We start from the raw sequence: 26,894 nt of genomic DNA, 5'->3' as shown, positions 1-26,894 counted from the left end.
AATTAGTACTACAACGATAAATAATCAAAAATCAATATTTTATAAATAATAAATTTTATAAGTAATGAATTTATAATTAACGAATTTTAATAAAAAGTATAATTTTGAATTTTAATGAAAATATTATTATTAAGAGAAATTTTAAACGAAATATATTTATATAGTTCATAAATCGATTTCACGTGAAAATATTATATAAATTCAGTTGTTGCTAAATCAAGCTAGTAATTTATTTTATAAATCGATAATTAAACCAGAAAAATAATAAATCATTTTATTGGTAAATAATTATATAATAAAAATTATTAAAACACGAAAATTAATAAACTAGGAAATCTGAAAACACAATTAGCTTTTAACTCACCCAAAAGCCCAAATGAAATATGGCCCAACTTATTATGGGTTTGAGGAGAATCAATTAAGTTTCAAATTGAAACTTAATTGATTTTGGTTTTCTGGGAATGGAAAACACGAGCAGGCAGGGGAGGGGTACACGAGCAGAGGAAGGGAGGAGGGAGATTGGGGTGGCGGCTTGCGCCGGAGGCGATGGTGGCGGTGGTTCTCGTTGGCAGGGCACGGGGAAAGGAAAAAGGGAAGCGCGAACAGGGGAAACAGGGGAAGTTTAAGAGGGGGCGTTTTCTGCTTGGTTCTGGGCGGAGTCAAGGTGGCTTGACGGGGAAAGTGGTCGGCGGAGGTCGGTGAATAAGATGGTGAGGGTGGACGATGGTGGTGGTGTGTGTGGCGTTGGTGTGCAGCGGGGCAAAGAGAGGGAGAAGCAGGGGAGTTAGAAGAGAAAAGGGAGCAGGGAAGGGATACGGTGGGTGTGCGGTGGTGGAAAGTGGCAGTCAGGTGATTCTGGGCGGTTGGTGGTGGTCGACAGTATGGTTTATGATGGTGGAAGATGGTGGTCGTTGGTTCGAATTAAGGAAGAACAAGGGGAGTTCGTTTTCAGTTTTGTAATTTGATTTTGGTATTGAAATTCATCAGAAATTGAATGTAATTTGTAATTTAGGTAGGATTCTAGAAGGGGGAAGGCCTTGGGGCTCAAGCAAATGAATGTGGACTGATTTGAGGGAAGGAGAGGAAGGATGGAATTCCTCCATTCTTTTTTACGTGGAGAGCAAAGGGAAGAAGACATTTGGAATTTTGGCTCCTTAGGGGCATATTAGTAATTTTCACTAGTTAGGCAAATTTCTGAATTTTAATTGATATTTTAGGAAACTACTAAAAATAGAAATGTTTAGCTAAAATAGTTCTTTATAAAAATATCGTTAACGAAAAATAAATTTAGTTTTCGAATAAAATAAGAACGTTCCGAAATTATTAAAATCCGAAATAATTACCAAATAATTAATATTTAAAGAGTAGCTTAAGCTCGTAAATATGAAATTAAATTATAAAATCTGAAAAATAAATCGTGTAACAATATTAAAATTTCAAGCGAAAAAAAAACTTCGTTAATTAAAATAAAGTTCGAAATTAGGGTTTAAAATGATTTTAAGCTAAATAAAAATAATTAAGCATAATTAATCGAGTTTTAAAAATTCGGGGTATTACATTTTTACCCCCTTAGAAAAAGTTTCGTCCTCGGAACTTGGAAATTAGATTTATAAAATGATTGTTGAAAATTGAAAACACTCGAATAAAAGTATAATGTTTTATTTAAAACCAAGATCTCACAATTTCAATTCTGACAAGGTCTAGCTTTCATTTCGCAATCATCTTTTAGGACTCCGCTTCAACTCGAGACCTAGTTTCGAAGAGTAAAGAATACAAAAGGGGGCAAAACTATTTGTTGATCCTTAATCGTCATTAAGCTCAATTACATTCCACCATCATCTTTCGTATCTCCACTTTATTTCATCAAATAGGATCGAGGAGCAAAGAACATAAAAGGGGCAAACTTTTTAGCATAGACTAGGTTCCCATTTTACTTTGTGAGATCTTGTTTGAAAATATTTTCTACCAAAAATAGTAACATTTAATGAAAAAACTATAATTCTGAAAATATATGTATATATAATGAAAATAAATATTTATCTATCAATTGCAATACTCAAACAATTGTAAAAGTTATTTATTTTCACAATCTCGTACTCTGAGCTCAGGAGAACTTCCATCGAAGACGGCATCCATGTATAACAATTAAATTACCAATACAATCATGTCAGCATAAACATAATCCATATCATAGAGACATAGTTCATTAATTGAAATTTTCAAATTCAACATAAGCATAACATTCATAACATTCATAATCATTTGATCTAACACACGAGCATGGTTGACCATAACATAATCATTCATAGAAAACATAGTTATTCATACATCATCTCGTTCATGGGAGAATAATTAGAGACATTTCACTTTCATTTTCTATTGTCTCCTTTGCTGTAAAAATCTTTGTCGTTGAATTTCATTATTCGATGTGTTTTGATTTCGATCTCCGATCTTTCTTCTATGTTGAGTGACTTCGTTAAGTGCGTTCGTTGTAGGGGTTCGAATCCAATCACGTGACTAGAAATATATTGTTAGACATACGACTTTGTTACTTATCCTTGGGTCGAAAAATCTCGTATTTTGTGGATAATGCTAAGCCATCAAGCATGCCTTTATCATAAACAATCTAGATTCTAGAAAACTTAGTTAAGACTACCTGGTTTTACAGACATGTTATTTTGTCGATTTTCTATTCCTAATTCCATTGCATTCCTCAATCATTCATAATTCTTTTCGATAACATCCATTGATATCATCAACTTAATAGACAGACTAATTCTCGATAACTTGCTTTATTTGCAAACTCAATTTCATGTCCTCACTATAAATCATACTTTTCCTCACAACATTTTTGCAAAACCTTACATTCTCTAGTTCAACTTTTCTTCTATGAAGATAATCAAGCATCCTTTCAAATAACTACACAAAAACAATCCCTATAAATGATGCGGAAAGGTAAACCAAGAATACCATCAACCTTACTGAAAGACTAATTCCTGATAGCTTCTTTTATAATTCTCAGAACTTCATTGTGTAACCTCAATTTCATCTTTTCACCACAAACCATGTTTGGTTGCGCATAATATTCTTGCATAACTTTTAAAATTCTAGCTTAGCTTCCTTAACATATCTGAAAATACACTTAGGTACTTACAACCATAGGACAGTCGTTATAAAGGGTGTGGAATAGTAAGTCAAAAATCAATTATACTCGCACGCTTTAAACCTTGAATAACCTTAATTTAATCGATGGTTCACCACTTACAAAAATACAAGTCATGCTCTTTCGGTACTCTATCATTCAACCTTATTGACAGACTAATTCTTGATAACTTCTTTTGGAAAAATCCTCAAGATCTTATTCATGTATCAACTCAAATGGGTCTTTCATCATAACTCATGTTGGGTTCATAACATTTATGTATAACTTCTTAGCTTCCTTAATAAAGGCATATCAACCATCTTTTAGATAATAGACTTTTGTACTTATAAACACCAAAATATTAATCATGAGTAACACGGAAAGGTAACCCTAGCTAGAATCAATTCCATTCGCACTTGAACACTATAAACCTAGGATGGCCTCCACTTATTTAGTGATTCACCACTCATGAAATACAACCTTATTCTCGTTTGGTACTCTAATATTTATCCTATCCTTCAAGATTTCATAACCATAAAAATTCCTCAAAACAATTCATATCCATAAAATCTTTGAGTTCGAACCATGCTTAACTTAACATCTTCCAAGAAAACAGTAATGCTTAAACTTTTCCTAGTCTATCTAGGGTATGAAACTCATTACGTGACATATGACGATAAACATGAAATCAAGGGAAGTTCGGTTCTAAAGCGAGAGAGAGCTAAATCAAAATAATATCAGCGTTGGCGTCATCTTCGTCCTTTATCATGAAAGCTCTTGCATACGTTGGTGGTCGTGATGGATTATGATTAACCCTAGCATCGTTGCTTCGTCCGTGATCGGTCGAGGTTGCTTCTCCAGTAGTCGTGGGAGGGGGGTTTTAGGACAATTTTTGACAAAGAGATCTTTCCACGTCGATAACACATATACGTTCTTGCACAACATTCGTTTTCTATTCGTCGGGGTATTGCAAAGTCTCGAATAGTTGCCCCATATGATTGATCCAGTCTTCAAATTCCATCGAATCGGGATTGTCGTCATAGATTGGTGGATTCGAGAGTGAATAGTGACGCAATTTCGTTTGCATTAGTGACTTTCGTTTTTCGAGAATCTTTGACTAATTCAGTTGACATCGTACTTTCCGTTCCTAATCGTTCCATCATCTCCTTGTGGTCTTGTATAGATTGGTCTTCATAGGAATCATCATGGAAAACATCATTGTGGATGACGTCATTGTGAATGTTGCGGTTGTTGTGAGCTTCGTTTGTGGTATCGTTAGTAACCTCGATAATCGATATTTCGCATAACATATTCAATCAGAAAAACATAAATAACATGAGAAATGAATCCCTTTTATCCCGTGCGTTCCTACGCTCACACTCATTTAATTTTAACTTAACATGACTTTATCATATTCCTTTTTAGCTTATTCCTTAAAACTCTTTGTTTAAAGCCTATTAAATTCTATTACGTGCAAAACCCGTAAGGTTTAGCACTTATGGTCCAGAACCTTTGCTCTGAATACCAAACTGTAACGCCCCGGCCTCTAATTCAATTATTAAAGCATAATTAGCAGCGGAATTAACCTAATTTGGTCGGGACATTACCTGCCGTAACTCCCTCTTGGGAATTACAAGGCAACCATCGATCATAAGCTTTTAAAACTCCAAAATCAACATAATAATCCTTTATATTTCCAAAGTAAAAAGTACATAACCTACTAAAAGTCTTTATTTAAACTATTAAAACATTAAGCATAAGCTAGGTGATTAATACTAAGGTGAAATTCCTCGCCACTACTCGTTTCCATCGTTCCCCGCCGTACCTAAAACAGAAAACAAAACGGTGAGCCGAAAACTCAGTAATGACTACCCTAGCAACGTAAATTCATTTTAACTCATTTTATTTAATAACACAGGGAGAATAGAATAAGTAAAACATTTAATAAAACATCATATTTAATTCATTCATAACTTTTTAATTAACATGCTAGTTGTCGGCAAGTACGAACCGTGAAGGAATTCTCCACTGGGCCTGGGCCCATAAGAGCCTGGACTCATCATCGAACTGTAAGTTGGGGCCTGGGCCCTGAGCCTGGGCTCATAAACCATGGGAGCCTGGGCTCAAAATCCATGGGTGGACAGGTGCCCGTGGTGCATGCATGAGCGATAGATAGGAAGATAGTAGTTTATATACTGCCAGACAAACCAGGTCTTTCACTTTCATTTATCATGTTGTATGTAATTTTACCAAACCTTGGCTTGTATTTCAGTTGAAATAACATAACTCTTTTTAGATCATAAAACATCATTTAGATTCTGGGATCCATAAAACATCATTTCTTTCATAGCATTGCATAAACATCATTTTATGAGAAAACTCAATCAAATCATATTATAAAGAATAATTCAAACAAATCATAATTCATTCCCACAATCCATAAAACATGTCAAAACATTTAATTCATAAATCCAATCATAACGTCATAATTTCATAATACATTTATAAGGGGGTTGCGGGTACTAGCAATAGCCGTTACCTCAACCGTTGTTCTATACTTCCTGTTTGATGGATCGTTCTTCCTGAGCTCCAAGTCCGATTTCTTTCAGAATAATAAATTATTGAATTAGTACTACAACGATAAATAATCAAAAATCAATATTTTATAAATAATAAATTTTATAAGTAATGAATTTATAATTAATGAATTTTAATAAAAAGTATAATTTCGAATTTTAATGAAAATATTATTATTACGAGAAATTTTAATCGAAATATATTTATATAGTTCATAAATCGATTTCACATGAAAATATTATATAAATTCGGTTGTTGCTAAATCAAGCTAGTAATTTATTTTATAAATCGATAATTAAACCTGAAAAATAATAAATCATTTTATTAGTAAATAATTATATAAAAAAAATTATTAAAACACGAAAATTAATAAACTAGGAAATCTGAAAACACAATTAGCTTTTAACTCACCCAATAGCCCAAATGAAATATGGCCAAACTTATTATGGGTTTGAGGAGAATCAATTAAGTTTCAAATTGAAACTTAATTGATTTTGGTTTTCTGGGAATGGAAAACACGAGCAGGCAGGGGAGGGGTGCACGAGCAGAGGAAGGAAGGAGGGAGATTGGGGTAGCGGCTGGTTGGGCGGCGCAGAGTTGTTGCGCCAGAGGCAATGGTGGCGGTGGTTCTCGGCGGCAGGGCACAGGGAAAGGAAAAAGGGAAGCGCGAGCAGGGGAAACAGGGGAAGTTCAAGAGGAGGCGTTTTCTGCTTGGTTCTGGGCGGAGTCAAGGTGGCTCGACGGGGAAAGTGGTCGGCGGAGGTCGGTGAATAAGCTGGTGAGGGTGGACGGTGGTGGTGGTGTGTGTGGCGTTGGTGTGCAGCGTGGCAAAGAAAGGGAGAAGCAGGGGAGTTCGGAGAGAAAAGGGAGCGGGGAAGGGATGCGGTGGGTGTGTGGTGGTGGAAAGTGGCAGTCAGGTGATGCTGGGCGGTTGGTGGTGGTCGACAGTATGGTTTATGGTGGTGGAAGATGGTGGTCGTTGGTTCGAATTAAGGAAGAACAAGGGGAGTTTGTTTTCAGTTTTGTAATTTGATTTTGGTATTGATATTCATCAGAAATTGAATGGAATTTGTAATTTAGGTAGGATTCTAGAAGGGGGAAGGCCTTGGGGCTCAAGCAAATAAATGTGGACTGATTTGAGGGAAGGAGAGCAAGGATGGAATTCCTCCATTCTTTTCTACGTGGAGAGCAAAGGGAAGAAGACATTTGGAATTTTGGCTCCTTAGGGGCATTTTAGTAATTTTCACTAGTTAGGCAAATTTCTGAATTTTAATTGCTATTTTAGGAAACTACTAAAAATAGAAATGTTTAGCTAAAATAATTCTTTATAAAAATATCGTTAACGAAAAATAAATTTAGTTTTCGAATAAAATAAGAACGTTCCGAAATCATTAAAATCCGAAATAATTACGAAATAATTAAGATTTAAAGAGTAGCTTAAGCTCGTAAATATGAAATTAAATTATAAAATCTGAAAAATAAATCGTGTAACAATATTAAAATTTCAAGCGAAAAAAAAACTTCGTTAATTAAAATAAAGTTCGAAATTAGGGTTTAAAATGATTTTAAGCTAAAAAAAATAATTAAACATAATTAATTGAGTTTAAAAATTCGGGGTATTACAAAAGATAACTGGAATTTTTACAAAAAATCTTTCCTCTCATTTCCTTTCCTTTCCCATCAAATCCTATGTAATTTATGTAACCAAACATGGGAACATAATAAAATCATTTCCTTTCCTTTCTTTTCTTTTCCTTCCGAATCCCCTCCACCAAACAAAGCCTTCATCAAACGAGAGAGAAAACCAATCTATCTCAGCGCAGAAAAACCCCGCAATTTCACTTGCGCATTTCCCCAAACTCGTGGTGGGCAAAACTCAAATCCGCAATCGACCAACGATTCAACCCCGAGGGCATAATCTCCGCATAAAAATTTGTAACAAACAACCCCAATTTTCTCCTCCCTCGCCTGAAAGTCTCCAACATTCGGCACATCAACTAGGAAGAACTCCATCGGAAAGGATTCAAAGGAGTGGTTTTCGACAAGGATAACACCATCACCTTACCCTATTCCTTAACCTTGTGGGACCCGCTTCGTTTGTCAATGGAGAGTTGCGTGGCGGTATTCGGCGAAGGGAACGTCGTCGTGTTAAGTAACTCGGTGGGGTTATACAAGTTTGACTCGGACGAGTCGAAGGCGGCGGCGGTGGAGAGATAATTAGGGGTTAAAGTGGTGCGGCATAGGGTGAAGAAACCGGGTGGCGGTTCAGAGGAAATAGAGAGGCAACTCGGGTTCCAATCCATGGAGGTTGTTATGGTGGGGGATCGCCGATTTACTGATATTATATTCGGGAACCGGAATGGGTTTTTTACTGTTTTGACTGAACCGTTGACCGGTGAAGGTGAAAATTTTGTGGTAAAAATGGTTAGGAAGATGTAAGAATTAGTGGTTAGTAATTGGTTTAGGAGAAATTTGATGGTTAAAAGTCACTGTTTTTTGGGTAGTTCTGAAGTTGATTTGGTTCTTTTGGATGAACCCTTGTAAATTTATGATGGTTGAGGATTCAGATTTTTAATGAGTACTTCCTCTGTCCCTTAATACTCACACCGTTTTGACTGGTGCGGAGTTTAAGACACTTGAATTGACTTATTAATTTAATGGGTGGTAGTTGATAGTGTGTTATTTTTTTAATATAGTTAGTGAGAAATGTGTAAGGGGTAGTGGGGGTGTGAATTTTTAAATGATTTTTTGTAGGAAGTGGGTTAGTAGGTAAGTGTAAGAAATAATATAATATTGGTAAAAATTTCCATTTATAGAAGAGGTGCAAGTATTAAGGGACGACTCGAAAAGGAAACAGGTACGAGTATTAAGGGACGAGGGGAGTATTTGTTTATTAGAGTATAATGTAATCAGGGCTTTTAATAAGCCGAACCGAGATCGAGTCTGTAAAGGCTCGGCTTGAGCTCGAATCTCGTGAGCTCGAGCTCGGTTCGAGCATGAAACTCGTCGAATTCGGAAAATTGGACTCGAGCTCAAAACATTAAAACTGAGGTCGGTTCGGATCGAAGATCAATAGGCTCGCTTAAGTTTTATCATTAAATGTTTAATTAAGAAATACGTTTGTCAATTTTTCAATTTATTATGTTAAATATATTTATATAAATATCTATTAAAAAATTATTTATGCAAAAACTTGCTCAATATTTTATACTCTATAGAAAATACATGTATTAAAACGAATTCGAGCTTGTTCACGAGCTTTCGAGCTGAGCCTTTGATAGCTCAGGCTTAGCTCGCTAAATATCGAGCTGAACCTGAGCTCGAGTAGAGCATCGAATGGTTCGCGTGCAGAATAGGCTCGTCAACACCCATAGTCATAACTCAAAATCACAAATCAAAATGTTGAGGAAGTCTTGTTCTATAATCGATTAATTGGTATACCTTGTATACAGAGTACTAATATTATGCATTTTCATTTAGTACCAAACCACATATTTGGTACAAGAAGCGTAGTTGTATTCCTTATGTAGTACCAAATAATATAGTTTAGTAACGTGGTTGCAATTTTATTTGGTACCAAATAACATAGTTTGGTACTCACAAGTCAAAGATAAATTTTATTTTTCATAGACCAGATTCAATTTATTACCTAAACTTACCATTTAACTCTTAATATACCACCCGAATTTACTAATTACTAGATTAGGTCCCGTGCAGAATATGAATAATGGAGTAGCTACTTCATTTCGGGATATGCTCAGGAGAGATCCATCCCAAGATTATACACAAAATGGGTTCCCTGAAGACGAAGATGAGGAAATATCGGACGATGATGAACCATCTACGGACTTCGAAGAAAGTGAACGGTGCCCGATAATTCTGCTAAGCAAGGAGGACAAACAACGTATGCGTAAACCATGGAAGAACACTCTCATTATTAGAATGTTTGATGGTAAATTGGGATACATGGGTTGATGAAGAGATTAAAGAAGGTCTGGCAATTGAGAGGAGAAGTGGCCTTAACAGATATTGGAAACAAATACTTCATTGCTAGGTTTACTTGCCCAGATGATTACAACTTCGTGCTAGCACAGGGTCCATGGCTAATTGATGATAGTTACCTTACTATTAGGAAATGGATACCAAATTTTATCCCGGACGATGCTCCCATTAGAGTCATTACAGCTTGGGTCCGCATTCCAAATCTCTCAGTCGAGTATTTTGATAGAGACTTCCTGTTAAAAATAGGCTCAAAGATTGGTAAGGTAGTACGTGTAGACAAAACTACAGCCTATGCTGAAAGAGGTCAGTTCACAAGAATAGCCGTGGAGATAAACCTAGATAAACCGCTACTGTCAAAGTTCTGGCTAAAAGGAAAAATATGGCGTATTCAATCCGAAGGGTTGCGTATGATTTGTTTCAAGTGTGGTAAATTTGGTCATGGAAACGAGAAATGTAAACAAGATGAAACTGGTGAAGAAATGCATATTGATTTATTAAACGAAAAAATAAATGACCAATTGGGTGTTGATGTTAACCAAGATAATGTCCAAGAGATCAATGCTGATTTTGGAGCCTGGATGCTTGTCAAGAAACCAGTCCGAAAGAGAGTGCCTAGAGTTGAGAAAGCAAATCAAGGTACAAAGGATGGCCAACCTAACTCGAAGGTAGATACTCAAACAAAAATCAACAATCAAAGGCAGAAAAATAAGGAGAAAAACAAGCAAGGCTCAAGATTTGGGGCGTTGGAAGTGGAAGGAGACGCAAATCCAGGAGTTGATCAAGGGATTGATCAAAATATACAAAATTTGAGTTTGGGAAATACTCCAAAAAATATTTTCTCCACAAATTTCTCGGTTGAAGGTACTGTCAATTTAGGTGAAGCATCACAGAAAGGAAACTTTACAAATAGTTTCAATATTGGAAAAAATTATTCCACTAGTTGGGGGAACAAATCAAATAATATCCCTAAAATTACTCCACAAATATACCAAAGGAAGATTACTAAGGACCCTTTGCCGGCTCAACCTACAGAAAATATCCATATACCTTATTCGAAGCCTTCTGATATTGTCCCTAATCAAGAAATTATAGCAGTCAGTCCAACTGTTATTTTCCAAGCCTCAAAAGTTTCAGAAAAGCAGAGAGAAGCACTAAAAGACATAACTAATATACCTAGTAGCCATGGAGAATCAAGGGTGGAACGACAGTATGTTCCCCCCATCAATGAACGTGATCAAGTTGCTGATCCCAACCGAGAAAACAATATTTGTGGGCCAGGAGATGGAGGCCCCCTACCTATGCACGGCAGACCCCCTGACTCATATACTGGAGGTGAGGTTCGAGACGTGGATCGAGCCGCAGCCGGAACCACCGGAGTTGGTGGTGAATGTGTTACTTCCCAATGAAGTCAACAGACTGTATCGAATGATTTCAGACGCCTTTGTTTCGTCACTACCCTCTATACCTGTTTTAATGATAGATAGATCTCCTAATCTAGCTCCGAACTTACTACCTGTTTCATTCCTGGTATGGAATGTAAGAGGTGCTGGAAGCCAAGCATTTATAGCTGCGCTAAAAGAGGTTATCCGAACAAATAATCCAAGTGTCTTTGCCTTAGTAGAGACTCACATGAGTGGAACTCAAGCCACTAGAATAGCCAATATACTGAATTACACAGGACATACAAGAATGGATGCCCAAGGGTTTAGTGGAGGCATATGGGTGTATTGGAAGCCGGACTTGGTCTCGGTAGACCCTATTATCAAACACAACCAATACATCACAATGAACATCAAGAGAGTGGGAGAGGAACCATGGTACTTCACTGCTGTTTACGCAAGTCCAGACCCAACTAAGAGACAAGATTTATGGAGAGAACTAAAAGACTTTGCCTCATCCAATAACAAACCTTGGATGCTTGCGGGGGACTTTAATGAGACTCGCTATAACTGGGAACGTAGTAGTAGCTACTCGAAAACTACAAGAAGGAGTCGCAGATTCAATGAGTGGGTTGAAGAAATTGGTCTGCTTGAAGTGGAGTTCTCAGGAGCCTCGCACACATGGTCTAGAGGTAATTCAGTTTCAACTTGGAATAGCGCTAGGCTCGTCAGAACTCTATGCAACGGAGAATGGAGCCTGAAATGTCCCAAGGCTAGTGTCAAGCACCTACCGGCTATTCAATCAGACCATTGCCCCCTATATATTGATTTCACCAAATGGATTTGTACCTACGAATTCAATAAATAAACCTTTCAAATTTCAGGCTGCTTGGATGACTCATGAGAAGTTCCAAGACTTTATTGAAGCAAAATGGTGTAAAACTGCTCCTTTAGTTCCACACCTTACCTACATGGCGAATGAGTTACAGGAGTGGAACAAAATGGAGTTTCATAATATATTCAAGGAAAAAAGGACACTCATGGCCCGTATAGCTGGTGTCCAACGTTGCCTTGCTGAAAATCGTACCAGAAAACACATTATTCTTGAAGCAAAACTGCGTAAGGAGTTGGATGAGGTACTTCACCAGGAGGAATTACTTTGGTATCAAAAGTCGAGAGTTGATTAGATAAGGGATGGGGACCGAAATACCACGTTCTTCCACCTTAGTACAATAGCAAGAAGATGGAGGAACAAAATCAATGCAATAAAGAATAATGCAGGAGTATGGGTAACGGACAAAAATGAGGTAAAGGCTTCAATTGTTAGCTTTTTCTCATCATTGTTTACAGAAGAACTCATTGAAGATAATGATGGGAATAATGACCTCCCTAGGGACATTTTTCCAGAATTCTCTTTACCTGATTGGGAGGCTCTTATCAGGCCTTATTCTCCTACTGAAATTGAGACAGTAGTGAAAAATATGGGAGCTCTAAAAGCTCCTGGTCCTGATGGTTTTCAAGCACTCTTTTTTCAGAAAAATTGGGACATGGTGTCAGATAATGTTTATCAGTTAGCCTCTAATGTCCTAGAAGGGAAAGGGATGTCGAAAAGACTTAACGATACTCACATTGTCCTTATTCCTAAGGTAGAAAATCCAGAATTTGCTAATCAATTTAGGTCGATAAGCCTATGCAATGTGGCATATAAAATTGTGACAAAAACTATTGTGAACCGGATCAAGCCTATGATGCCTCATTTAACAGCTTGTACACAATCGAGCTTTGTTCCAGGAAGGCAAATTACTGACAATATTGTTATTGTACAAGAAGTGATCCATACCATGAGAAACAAACAAGGGTCGAAAGGTTTTATGGCTATTAAAATTGACTTTGAAAAGGCCTACGATAGACTAAGATGGAGCTTTATACAAGATACTCTACTGGAAATTCGATTTCCGACTAGACTCATCCAAGTCATCATGGAGTGCGTCACTACCTCGTCCATGAAGATACTATGGAATGGAGAACCCACGGAGACTTTTAAACCTTCGAGAGGTATACGTCAAGGTGATCCACTTTCTCCGTACCTATTTGTGTTGTGTATGGAACGACTCAACCAGGTAATCGAAGAGTCTATCATTGAAGGTGCTTGGGCTCCGATTCGTACGAGTCGTAATGGTCCTAACCTTTCTAATTTATTTTTTGCTGATGACATTATGTTATTTTCGGAGGCCAATCTTGAGCAAGCAAAGAATATGCAGCGGTGCCTTCAAAAATTTTGTAAAGCATCTGGCCAAAAAGTAAGTCTTGAAAAATCAAGAGTTTACTTCTCCCAAAATGTCCCTCTTGAGCAGCAGCAAGCCATTTGCTACGAATTGGACATTGAAGCAACTAGTGACCTTGGGTTATATCTTGGTATGCCTACCTTAACGAGTAGAGTTACCAGAGAGACTTTTGGTTACTTATGTGAGAAGATAGACAGGAAACTAGCAGGATGGAAGTCCAAGTACTTGTCTCTAGCCGGAAGAATTACCTTAGCAAAGTCTACTGTCTCAACAATGGCAACTTATGCGATGCAAACGGCCAAGATTCCCAAAACGATTTGTGACAGTCTTGACAAACGGACCAGAAATTTCATATGGGGTAGTACAGATGAACAACGTAAGGTTCATCTATTGTCCTGGGAAAAGCTACAAAGGCCACGAGACCAAGGAGGGTTGGGTATACGGTCAGCTAGACAGTCTAATTCAGCATTCCTTACGAAATTGGGTTGGAGAGTTCTAACCGAGCCAAATGCCTTGTGGTCTAGGGTCCTTCGAGCTAAATATTGCGATATAGATATGTTTGAACCAAAGCAGAATATGTCTAATGTCTGGAGAGGGATCACGGAAAATGCGAATATCATTTGTAGTGGCTCGAGAATGGCAGTTGGAAACGGTACAAAAACTTTATTTTGGGATCATCGTTGGGCAAGTGAGAAACCTCTCCGTGAATATGCAACATGTGTAATTCCATCAGACATTGATGGTGCTACGGTTGAGGAAATGTGGACCAAAGAGAGTTGTTCATGGAAGTGGACAAGAATAGCAGAGATATTACCACCAGTAGTATTAAAGGAGATTGATTCATACAAGCTCAAAGATGACCCTTCAATGGGTGATTTAATCTTCTGGGGTGGATCATCCAAGGGTGTGTTTACGATCAAGTCAGCAATGCAGTTGATAAGAAGGGATGATATTGAACCCATTGACAGAAAATGGGAAGCAGTTTGGAAGGTTAGAGTCCAACAGAGAATCAGAGTTTTCATGTGGCTAGCAATGCATGATCGGTTAATGGGGAATGCAAATCGTGTTAAACGACAACTTACACTTGATCCTACATGCCCACAATGTGGGAAGGAAGAAGAAACATCATTGCACATCCTTCGCGATTGTACAGCAGCAACTAAAGTTTGGAGTACGGTAGGAGGACCTGCTAATGCCCCTAACTTTCGCACGGCATCAACTATCAAACAATGGCTCTTTAATAATCTCAACTATTCACCTCAGCAACATTATGACAAGGAAATATGGCCTACATATTTTGCAATTACAATATGGTGGATATGGAATTGGAGGAATTATGTAGTATTTGATAGGAGTAATGATATACCAATTAATGTTGGTAGATTCCTACTTACCAGGCTTGAGGAAGCATGGAAGGCCCGTAATAATGATACACTACGAATTGGAGTAAGCTCACTTCCACGACATCAGGTAATGATTAAATGGAGATTCCCCCCACAGGGTTGGTTAGCATTGAATACAGACGGATCGGCTCGTGGCAGTCCTGGCCCTGCGGGTGGAGGTGGTATAATCAGAGACCATATGGGAGCTTTACAATATGCATTTTCGGCGAATTTTGGGTCATGTGTTGCTTTCCGGGCTGAAGTTAAAGCACTAGAAATTGGGCTTGACATTGCTATTCGTATGGGAACAAAGAAGCTTATGATACAAGTTGATAATCAAGCTATTGTTGCTGCAATAAGTAGCACAGACCCGTACGGAGGTGACTGTGTGTACCTAATTCAGAGTTGCAGGAGCATGATCAAAGACACAGATTGGGAGGTTTATTTCTTTCATGTGTATCGGGAAGGGAACAAAGCAGCTGATTGGTTAGCAAAAATTGGAGTCACACAAGCATCGAAGATACAAATAATTCAAGTTCCACCGTTGGAGCTTAGGAAGATACTTCATGACGATCTAGTTGGAGTGGCTTGGCCACGTTTAATTTCTAGTACTTAGTTTTTTGTTTTGTTGGGGCCTGCCCCTCATTTGCATCAAAAAAAAAAAAAAAATCTATTCCATAATCTATTACTGTTTAAACAATTAAACAGGGGAGGAGTATATAAATCTATTCCATACGTGTTAGTAAAATTTTAACTCCAATAATATTGAGTATTCCTATAAATGTATTCCATAATCCTATATATTTTTTTTTGCATATATAAACATTTATACAAAAGGAGAGAAAATAAAAAAAGAAAAAAGTAAATATATCTTTTTAGGAAAGAGTTTTTGGCGGGAAAATTTTTCACCAGAAACTGACACGTGTCATTTCTGGTGTCTCTTTTAATATATAGTAATAGATTCTTAGTAATACGGAGTAGACTAATAGAGAAAGACGTTAGCACTTGGTAGTGGATGACACTGTGCATTTGACTATATCACTTAAGCAAATGATTGCTGTTACTTTCATCCTATTATGATAATTGTGATTATTTAGGGCATTATCATTGGCGAGACTCTTATTGAGATTTTAAAATCTTGTATAATCGTTTTTTCCCCTCATATTGTGAGTCATGGCATCAATTTTTGTTGGAATTAACTGAGAACTTTGAGAGTTGTCTACTCTATAAGGGAATGCTCAAGGTTGAAACAAATTAATTAACGCACGATTAAAAAATATATATATACAATCTTTCCATGTATCTAACCAACTACTTACTTTATATAACTTTAGTTTTATAAAATAACATTATTTGTACGAAATATCACACACACATTTCGTACATAAGCACTAATGGTGAAATTAACTCTCAAAAGCCCACTTATCATTTGTTCTTTTCAACCTTTTTTAAAAAGAAAAAAAAAACTTTCATTCATAAGAAAAAAGCCATTTTGAGAAAATTAATAAAATTGACGGTTGTTTTGAAAAAATATGAAAACTAAAATTGAAAATGGTACCAAACATATCCTTAACTAGTGTGTTAATTTTCAGCCCTTCTTTTTTTTTTTTTCCAAAATCCTTTGCATAATATACTCCTTATCTACTCCTTTAACTAGAGGAATTTTTTTCACTCCCTCAATCATATTATTAAAACTCTCATAGCGATCATTGAGAAGCATATCACACTCATGCATTCCTTGACCCCTAGCATGTTAGGAATTTTTCCAATTGAAGCCTCCACAAGTTCATTTATCATCTCCAATCTCCATGTAAGTTTACAATGATGCTAGCTAGCATCATACAAAAATTTCCTCATTATAAAAGGTTACACTAAAGTTGTCTCTCACAAAATAAATTTTTTTATAAGATTTGAAAGAATTATAAAAGATTATTTTTCGCAAAATCAAACATATAAAAGGACCATTTTGAAAAAATTTCTAAGAAAAAGAATCGCACATTACCTGTATACCAGATATCACAATAGACGCCGGAAAAAGTTCGGTCAACAGCTCATTGCTTGAAAGTGGACTAAGATTGTTTCTCTCAACAAAAAAAGAAAAGAGTAAGGTATGAAGATACAGAAAAATTATAAAATATTATTTCTCGCAAACTTAGACACATAAAATTTTTGTTTTGACAAATTTGCTTTCATTTTATTAGTTTTGTTCATACTAGTAAAATTGATAAAAAGGAGCAAAAGCACACCAAAGTTTTTTTTTTTTTTTTTTTTTTAAAGTTTTCTATACAAATATTTAAAAGAAAGGGGAAACAAAAGGTTTCAAATCTTCTGCGACAAAAATTCAATTAAAGGATAAAGACCTGGAAGAACTAATGTAATCAAAGGGAATAGTGTGTAGATAGATATACATAAGCCCTGAACAAAAAGAATTGGGGTAAATTCACAACTGAAGGTAAAGAACAAATTGAGCTTCTTATTACCTTAATGCAGTTTACACAAAAACGCAGACATTGTTATTATTACAAATTCACTTTCTGAATTATCACCAATTTGGTTCATGAACAAAATCTCTCTCTCAAAACCATATTATTGCAGGAAGCTTTTAGAAAATAATCAAAGGGTAACAACACCCTTCTCGCTGCAATTGAAAAAAATGAAATTCACCCAAGTATTATCCCCTCTGTTTCTCTATCACATCATAAGTATATCATTTCTATTGTTAACTTCCTTTATCCTACTTGTTTGGCGAGGGGTTTTATTCGGATGAAGCACATCAATATACACGAGCTTTAGGAGGGAAAGACTCCACCTCGTCGTCCAATGTGTTTAGGTGAACTGGTCGATAATCTAGTCTAACCTTCTCGTTCTCCCAAAATCTGCATTTTAAAAAAACATTTGTTACAACACTACCAAAACAAGAAAACAATCAGAGATTGAAGCAACTGTATGCAGGCAATAAAACAAGATAAAGAGTAGTGTGTCAAAAGTTCAATGGAAAAATAAGCATTACGGTCTATCAAACCATTCACGGCCCGTTTGGTAGCCGGCCATAAAAGATATCGATGGGAATGAATTTGTATGTAAATTTGTAAGGAAAATCAATATTCATCCCCATGGTAATGCTAGTTCACTCAACATTATGTCTTATTCTTTATAAATATTCGTTACCACCCATTACCATTTGAGGAGTGCTATTACGTGGGAATGCAAATTTATGAAGTAAAACACCAAGTTTGAGACAAAATTTCATTACCATGGACATCATGATGCTATTTTCTTGCCAAATTACACTTAGATTATTCTCATTCCCACCATTTATGACCGACTACCAAACGGGCCATCAAAGCGCATGTTAGATGGGGAAAAGGTAGAGGTGAAGTTAAGGAAAATGGCCACTATGTATCCCTGATGCTGAACTGTGGAGTAATTGACTAATTGTTAAATTTCTGAGGCCATGAAGAGGGGGGAGAAAAAGAAGACACATATCTAACAAACTGCATTCAGGAAAGAATGATCCTATATGGAAATGGGTCTGGGTGGACAGTTTATTTCAGGATTTCAGCTGCGTAATTGGTAAACGGTATTTCAGTGAACTGATTATCATTAGTGTCCTAATATTCATTAGCATTCTTGTAGTTACAACAATAGCATAGAGTGTAGTTCACTGACCCTAGAGTGTGTTTCATCCAATTTTGATCATCTCTTGTCTGCAAAACAAAGTGAGCAAGTTAAATGTCAAATATTAATGCATTCAAAATTTCAGTGAGAAAATAATATTAATAAAGTACTGCAGCAGAACAAACCGTGAAATCTTCACGGGCATGAGCTCCTCTGCTCTCTTTCCTAGCCTCAGCAGAGTGCATGGTGATGCAGGCATTAATCAACAAATTTTCTAACTCTATGGTTTCGATCAAATCAGTATTCCTGAGAGGCAAAGAAAAAAGTTGCAGATAAATAAATTGATAAATAATGGCAAATGAATGAGGAAAATCGCATCAACAAGAACACATTGCAAATCAACATACCATATCAAACCGCGGTCTTTGACTTGAACGTCATGGAAAGTCTCCCATGTTTCATCAATCAATTGACAACCTGCAAATAATAGATACAAAAACAGAATGTCACACATTATACTTGTAATTTGCAATGAAGACCATCAGTTCCTGAGGAGTCAAATGAGGCACAAGATCTATGAAGCCAAGCCCGTATGGAGGAGGGAAAACTAGGTTTGACTTTAGAAAGACACTGAGAATGATACAAAACGAATAATGCAACCCTTGTTCCCTACTGTCTTGTTGTAAAACCTCAAACAACATTCCCCCTTCCCATAATTTGTCTATTTCGTCTATCGAGGGGCAATAAAAGAATTACCAAAACCCTGAAAAGTGAATAGTGTGCTATATAACTTATAGCCAAAGTATAGTTCTTATGACCTTTTTAATTGCCAAAAAAATAAAAATAAATCTTATGACCTTTGGAGGATAAATTTTATATTCCAAAAGAAATTAGTGATTCTATATGCCGGAATATTTAGAACTAATTTTCGTCCTAGCTTCAATTAAGATTTGAACAAAACTTCACACCAGGCTCCTCACAGTATTCTGTATCTTTTTAGGGTTCACCATTTTCTGAAGTTCAATCTGCAAGGATTAAGAGCACCTTTTGGGTGGTTCTAGAAAGACTTCTGATAAGCAGCTAGATACAACTGATCTGGCAAAAAAATGTTAAATACTACACCAAAGCAACTGCTGCCAAAAAGCAAACTTCATTTTAAAATTTGAAGACACTAGCATTACCATAACAAACAAGTTTGTTCAGCGAGATAAATAAAAACAATAAAAGGATCCATCCTGACTAAATCCTTCAGATTCTTCAAGGACAGATAAGGAAAGTTATGACAAAACCAATAAAACAAGAGGATAGAGAAGCAAGCAACTACATTGCATGTGTCAATGTTAATGCCATAAAACCCAATTGATACTGAAGTACGCAGCAAATGAGAAAGACCTAATATATGAATTGTAAACATATCATACCTTCCTCCAGTGTACTCTGTGTTCGGAAGACAGCAGCATTATTCTGCATAACTCGTTGCATGTTCAGGCGGATTTGGGAAGTTGGAAGAGAGCCATTTGAATTTCTTAATTTGTCTAACCACTCTATAGTCTTCTCCCCAGCATCCTTAGGCAAAGGTTTCTGGTTCTCCCCTGCAGGATACCAAAAAATTATAAGTATGTTGATGATACTAAAGTGTCTAGCAAACAGAATACAAGCAGTGAGAAGCAAATATTTCTTCACAAGTCAACTTGCCTGGTTTAGTGGTTTCCGCAACTCGGTTAGCACAAGCTCGACCAAAAACAACAATGTCAAGAAGAGAATTGGCACCAAGACGGTTAGCACCATGAACTGATGCACAAGCAGCCTCCCCAGCAGCCAACAATCCAGGAATGACTGCATCTGGATTATCACCTTTAATGGTGACAACCTGAGCAGAGAACAGTTATTAGACTCTAAAAGACTTGAAAAACAACTATAAAAATTAAACACATCCAAGTTCTTAATTCTTTTACCTCTCCATAGTAGTTTGTGGGAATACCACCCATGTTATAATGAACAGTTGGCAAGACTGGGATGGGTTCCTTTGTAACATCAACCCCGGCAAAGATAGCAGCTGTCTCAGAGATACCAGGAAGTCTTTCCTGAAGTACTTCCGGAGGCAGGTGATTCAAGTGAAGGTAAATATGATCCTTCATTGGTCCTGTTAAAGGCATGATTAATATGATTTCAGACTGTGGCATGGTTAACAGATGACAAGTAAGATTGACCTAACATGTAACAGAGAAAAGACATGTAACTAAAAACAATAATCTGCAAAACTCTGATCACATCATAAATGGCAATAAACTGATACAAAAAAGATTTGCAGCAGGAAGGGAGGGGGGGATCAACAGCCAAAATTAACAGCCGTGAAAGAGGTCAAAAGTGTACACAGCCGTTATCTGACCAGCCACAAAGTTGAATACATTCAGAGAGATTATCCCCTAAACCTAACAGCCACAAATTTCATATCTAGGTACAGAAACAAGATTATATCAGGCATATAAAAATTGAAGACCAGATGTTTCTCACCTACACCGCGGCCTTCTCGAATCTCCATCGTCATAGATCTAGATACAACATCCCTGGATGCAAGATCTTTAGCTGTTGGAGCATATCTTTCCATGAATCGCTCACCTTCACTATTTCTCAGAATACCACCTTCACCACGGGACCCTGGTTGCAGAGTAAAAGTTTTTAGATCATGAAATCATTGTCTATCTGCTATTTTTAGGCAGCTGCAGACAGACATGCTCAAGCAAATTGTATGGGAAAATCAGGAAAAAACTATGGAATTTCTCCAACAAATTGATAATAAGCATTCGTTTAGAATGAAAATACAAAAGACCAAGAAAAACAACAACCAATATGAGGAGAACTAACCTTCAGTGATTAGGCATCCAGCACCGTAGATACCAGTTGGGTGGAATTGCACGAATTCAAGATCCTGAAAAGAAAAGAAAAAATGTTTTTGCTCAGATTAGGTGCCATCGAGTATCCAACAAGACAGAAGATATAACACTGGAAAATAGATCACCTCCAACGGAAGGCCAGCACGTGCCACCATTGCATTTCCATCTCCGGTACATGTGTGCGCAGAGGTTGCAGAAAAATATGCTCGACCATATCCCTAAATAAAAGTTTAACAAAAAAATCAAAACAAAAAATGAATAATAAGCATGGTTCCATGCAGGACGATCCCGACGAGGGTAATTTTTATAACTTAACGAGCAGACGATACCCCAGTAGCCAAAATTGTTGATTTAGAACGGAATCTATGCAACGTCCCATCTTCCATATTCAAAGCGATTACACCTTGGCAAGCACCTGAGCACAATAACACTAATCAGGAAGATTCACCACAAACAGTAAAACCTGCCAGCCCATATCAGGTTCACAAGTTCTAAAAAAAAGAGATGATGATTACTGATGCTGTTCAATTATGGATTGCAACTTGACTGCAAAATTAAACTTGACTATAAAAAAGAAGGATACTTCAATGAATTACTTGATGTTATTCACTTCAATGTAAGCTCAGTCTCAACACAAGCACTCTCATTTATTCATAAGATTTCCTTCCAAAAAGTAAATAGCTCGAAAGGAGGTTATATTTTCAGAGGTAGTAATTTTATAGAGTTATAGTTAAGTACTGAAACATAAATCAATATAAGTATTATGATACTAAAAATTATTATCTTGCCTTCATCATCCATAATAAGGTCCAATGCAAAGTATTCCACAAAAAATTGTGTATTATGCCTCATAGCTTGTCCATAAAGAGTGTGCAACAAAGCATGGCCAGTTCGATCAGCAGCACATGCACATCGGTAGGCCTGCCCCCCTGTAGTAAGATGAATTCAGTGCAGACAGTATCAGATACCGTATCCAGCGAAACATAATAGAATCTTGAGAATTTTTCCACAGACCTTTCCCAAAGTTCAAGCTTTGACCACCAAACGCGCGTTGATATATTTTCCCGTCTTCTGTTCGAGAAAACGGCAAACCATAATTCTCGAGCTCAATCACAGCTTTTGGTGCCTCTCTACACATATACTGTATGGCATCCTGGTCACCTGCAAAAGTAAATCCTCCCGCGTCATGAAACAATAAAAGAATATCTACAAGGAAAACCATATGTTTCCCATAGTTGAAAGCAGATGCTATTCAGATCTATGCAGATGTAAACCGATATTGGTGCATACTTGATTCTCTGTTCTTATATCCAATTCTCACTTGGTTTCGGAATCTAGGAGTGGGGGAGGAGAGAGGAAGGAAACATAGGGCAAAGGAGCAAAACCTTCATCTTATTTGGACAACACTAATAAGGGGAAGTGACAAATGAACGATTCCTTCCATGTTACTTAAATGACCTTCACAAAATATTACCACTGAACTCTTTAACTTTGCCACTTGCACCCCAGAGAGCATCACTAGAAGGAAAGACGAGCGCAAAACGATATTCGTGCATACTAGATTCTCTGTTCTTATATCCAATTCCTACTTGGTTTCAGAATCTAAGAAGGGTGAGGGAGGAGAGCAGAAGGAAACATAGGGCAGAGGAGCAAAAGCTTCATCTTATTTGGACAACACTAATCAAGGGTAACGGTGAATGAACGATTCCTTCCCTGTTACTTAAATGACCTTCACAAAAAATTACCATTGGAACTCTTTAACTTTGCTACTAGAATCCCAGCGAGCACCACTAGAAGGGAAAACGAGGGCAAATGTTTCCCTTCCATCCCTCTAAAATGATATCTCAAAGCTCGGGCAGTCTCCAATTCCCAACATGAGGTAAGACAAGTTAATATCAGAACCCATTCCGTCTCATATATCAATCACACATTTCATTCTTACAATACGCATTCGTACTGTATTTACTTTGTCAAACAGAAATGAAAATAAAACAAAATGGGTGTTGATAACACGCACCTAACCAGTCACTTCCTTTAACGGTGTCATACATGTGCCATCTCCAGTCATCTTCACTCATATTACCCAAAGCAGCATTGATTCCACCCTACACCAAATCCCCACTTCAATTACAATACATTCAATTAACAAGTAATATATTCATCCACACTGAACTCAAATTGATCAAGAACAAAATGGTCCAATCAAATGAAACTTATTGCTACTCCTGCTTCGTTGCATCAAGTAATATGTAAAACCTGAAATTACGAAAACTTAAGTTTCGATCTCATAATCTATCCCCTTGCATTAGATAATACAATAACCTACCAAAACACTTCACAAGAGATTATAAAAAGAAAGAAATCTTCGGAAAATGCGTCGAATTCAATCAATTGGTTCTCATATGTAAACCTAAGCTAGTAACATAAATACTACGTATATCATTTGAATTGATAAAACCTAAAACCAAAAATTTAAATAGAAATGATGAAAACCTGAGCAGCAACGGTGTGAGAACGAGTAGGAAAAAGCTTAGTAATACAAGCGGTGTTGAATCCATGTTCCGACAACCCGATGGCGGCTCTTAAACCGGCACCACCTGCTCCGACGACAACCGCATCGTAGGTGTGGTCTACCACCGTGTAGCTGGACCCACTCACCGGATTCTACCATATTCATCAAATTAACCAATTAATCGATTGAATTTTTGAAGATCGCAAAGAAAATGAAATCAATCAATCAATAATCTGTAAACTAAAAACGCAGTAAACAAAAGAAGATCTTACGGATAGAGAGGAGAAGAATCTGGGGAAGAGAGATTGGGAAGAGATCGGAGAAGTTTTGGAGGAATGGGCACGAAGACCCCGGGTGACGCACCGCCACATCTTTTATGTTCTTCTTCTTCTTCTTTGATGTTTTTGCTCAAGGTTTGATATGAACGATGAAGTCCCTTTTTTCTGGGTTTCTGTCTCCTTATTCGAGGGAGGGAGGAAGGAAAGACGAAAATGCAAAAAGGAAATATAAATTCACAGGTTTAATTGGGTAAATAATACTTTTGGAAATGTGAGTTAGTTTCTGATTTATTGGAATGTTGGTTTATAGCCATTTACAATTTTTTTTTTGTTTTTTATATAGCTATTTCCATTTTCAGTTGGTGTATTTATCAAAATGCCCTTGCGAATAATGTAAATCCGAAAAATGAAATATTTCGTGTAACGGTGTAAATTTGAAAAATACATCCGGCAAAAGAAAATTGTACTGTAGTTTTTTAACCGCAGTAAATATTACAAATGGAAGATGGAGAGATTAGAATTTTTGACTTGTGGCAACACAAACTTTTAATTTAGCTTTGTCGTTATGCTAAAATCTTGTTATTTCATTATTTTCTTAGTAAACTTAATTTTATTTTATTTTTAGGTCAAGCTCCACCAAGGTTTGAATCCCTTAGGGGAACGAGTTCATACAAATACGTTCCGGAATTATCGGTGTTTCATCTTGCTATTGAATGGGCCACCGTATTCCCAAGTCGTCTAAGATGAGTACAAATCAAAGAGCTAAAAGCATTACTTAACGTTCTAATACGTTACATACGGAAAACTCATAAGTATAGTATTTGATATAATTCCACGTATTAAAAAGGGACAAAATACACAACGGAGAGAAAAAAAAAATCAACTTTAAATATCAAATGTTGCTAATGTCTTTACGTTTCAAAGTTTTTGTTATATGGGTTTGCTATGTTATTCTCATGAATTCAAGTTCGTAATATCTCAACCCTTAAGTTTTGGCACTTTAAGGTGATCGCTGGTAATTTCTATTTTATTTTGGCTTTCTGTCGTTAGCACGAATGAAAAAAAAGAAAAATAGTCTCAAAACAAAAGTTGCATGTCAAATTTGTTTGAATGCATTTTTAAAGTGTGTACACCAATCTAATCGACTTTTAGAATAAGTTGTTCAAAATTACATATTCATATCATTCTTCATCTCCAATTACTATGAAATACGGGTAATTTTGACATAGTACAAATGAACAAAATAAAAGGGCAAATTAGGAATTTCAGGTATTTGTTATACGATATATAACCCTTATCCATTATTATTATTAGTGAGACAATAGACAAAGTAAAAATGGTTTAATTATATATTGGCACCGCCTTATTAGAAAAGTTAATGGTGATTAGAAGTTCCCAGCAGCATAAGATAAAAAGCTTCAAATTCGGGCTTGGTGTCCAAATAATGGCGTCTCATGGAAAATCAAACTAACGTGTGTGCTCTCTTCACCATTTAGTACTACCAATAACGTAGGAGTGCACCAAATTCTAATTTTCCACTTCTTTCTTTTACTTTTGCAAAGTCAACTCAACTTCCAACGGTCTTTTTGGCCCTATTAACAGCCCATAAGGTAATTATAGCTTCACGCATCATGTTGGGCCCAAATTTGGGCCTAAGCATCACAGATCTGAATTTTGAAAGAAATTTTACTTCATTTGAATCCCCAACCTACCACCTTGTATGTACTTTGTATTGTCTCCCTCCATTTCTGTAAAGTCCTAGGGATGGCAATGGATAGAGTCTGAGTACGTTTAGCAATACTTGAACTCGGAGCCTTTTTTAAAAATAAAAAATAAAACATACACTCATGCTATACCCTTACCCTGTATGCCCGAATAGAATAGTCGTTTCTTAGTGTTTCATAGGCGCAATCACTTACAATAATCAATTGGGGAATGGGGGCTATTGCTTTCAGGTCTAAAACTACAAGACCCTTATCAAGACCCTATGGGTCCGATAGGGTAAGGGTAGTGTCTAGGGTCTGGATTGGGTCTACATTGCCTATTTTTCTACAACATTTATAGGGTATTTTTTCATATACAATATATGTATTGCGCAAAATAAAAGTAATAGAAAACCAACAATTGATTTGACATTGTGAAACAAATAAATAACTAGTCGAATTATAGCTCCAAAATTATCTTTGTCTTTTCTTAAACACATTATAATTTAAAGTACTAAGCTCACAAATTACAAAATCTAAAGTTCCCAACTACACGACGTCAATATTAATGAATAGTCGCCCATTTTGTAGTAGTCGGTGGATGATTGCACACATTTTCGGAGTTATATTTGAGATTTCTCATTCAATGTCGGAGACTCGGAATATGAGGTTTCTTTGACTTAGAGAATGATAGTGTCGGTCGATTGTTAGAGGAGTATATGTGATTATGATTGCTTTATGGTTTTATTTTGTTTCTTTAAATAAAATTTGAGTAGGTCTGGTTTGGATAGGGTATGCGTCTTCAAGGTCAATGGGTAGGATATGGGTGGCATTTGGGTCTGGAATAATTAGACCCTTACCTTACCGATACCTCATATACATATACCCTAACCTTACCTTATAGGGTCTAAAAAATAAGACTCATACCCTAATTTTAAGGTAGGGTCTGGACCCGCTGCCATCATATCCCTACTGAATGTATGCAACAGTTTGACTTACACACTATTTATACATTAACTTTCACCATATTTTGTTACTAACGTATAAAAATAAAATGTTACTATATGATATGTTATTAGATTAGTCTTAATGTAAATATTTTGCACATATCAATTGTTTTAT

At 36.6% G+C, this 26,894-nt stretch overlaps 1 protein-coding gene and 1 pseudogene across 1 annotated transcript; one reads left to right on the top strand and one right to left on the bottom strand.

Annotated features, from left to right (window-relative positions):
* The first annotated feature begins 546 nt into the window (after positions 1–546).
* Positions 547–8,263, top strand: LOC110803635 (uncharacterized; annotated as a pseudogene).
* An 8,957-nt stretch (positions 8,264–17,220) lies between these two features.
* LOC110803652 (succinate dehydrogenase [ubiquinone] flavoprotein subunit, mitochondrial) lies at positions 17,221–24,342 on the bottom strand. Its single transcript, XM_022009179.2, has 16 exons — positions 24,064–24,342; positions 23,773–23,943; positions 23,297–23,384; positions 22,294–22,440; positions 22,068–22,208; positions 21,609–21,694; positions 21,405–21,497; positions 21,251–21,314; positions 20,900–21,043; positions 20,341–20,528; positions 20,081–20,255; positions 19,807–19,977; positions 18,793–18,862; positions 18,571–18,691; positions 18,437–18,474; positions 17,221–17,643 (listed from the first exon to the last, which is right to left on the bottom strand). Exons 1-16 carry the CDS (start codon positions 24,160–24,162, stop codon positions 17,541–17,543), a joined length of 1,899 nt encoding a protein of 632 aa, XP_021864871.1. The 5' UTR covers positions 24,163–24,342; the 3' UTR covers positions 17,221–17,540.
* Positions 24,343–26,894: the final 2,552 nt, after the last annotated feature.

Source organism: Spinacia oleracea, chromosome 3 (genome assembly GCF_020520425.1).
Source record: "Spinacia oleracea cultivar Varoflay chromosome 3, BTI_SOV_V1, whole genome shotgun sequence".
Classification (NCBI taxonomy): Eukaryota; Viridiplantae; Streptophyta; class Magnoliopsida; order Caryophyllales; family Amaranthaceae; genus Spinacia; species Spinacia oleracea.
The sequence above is the reverse complement of the archived record's forward strand: the minus strand, read 5'-3'. Positions and strand labels throughout refer to the sequence as shown.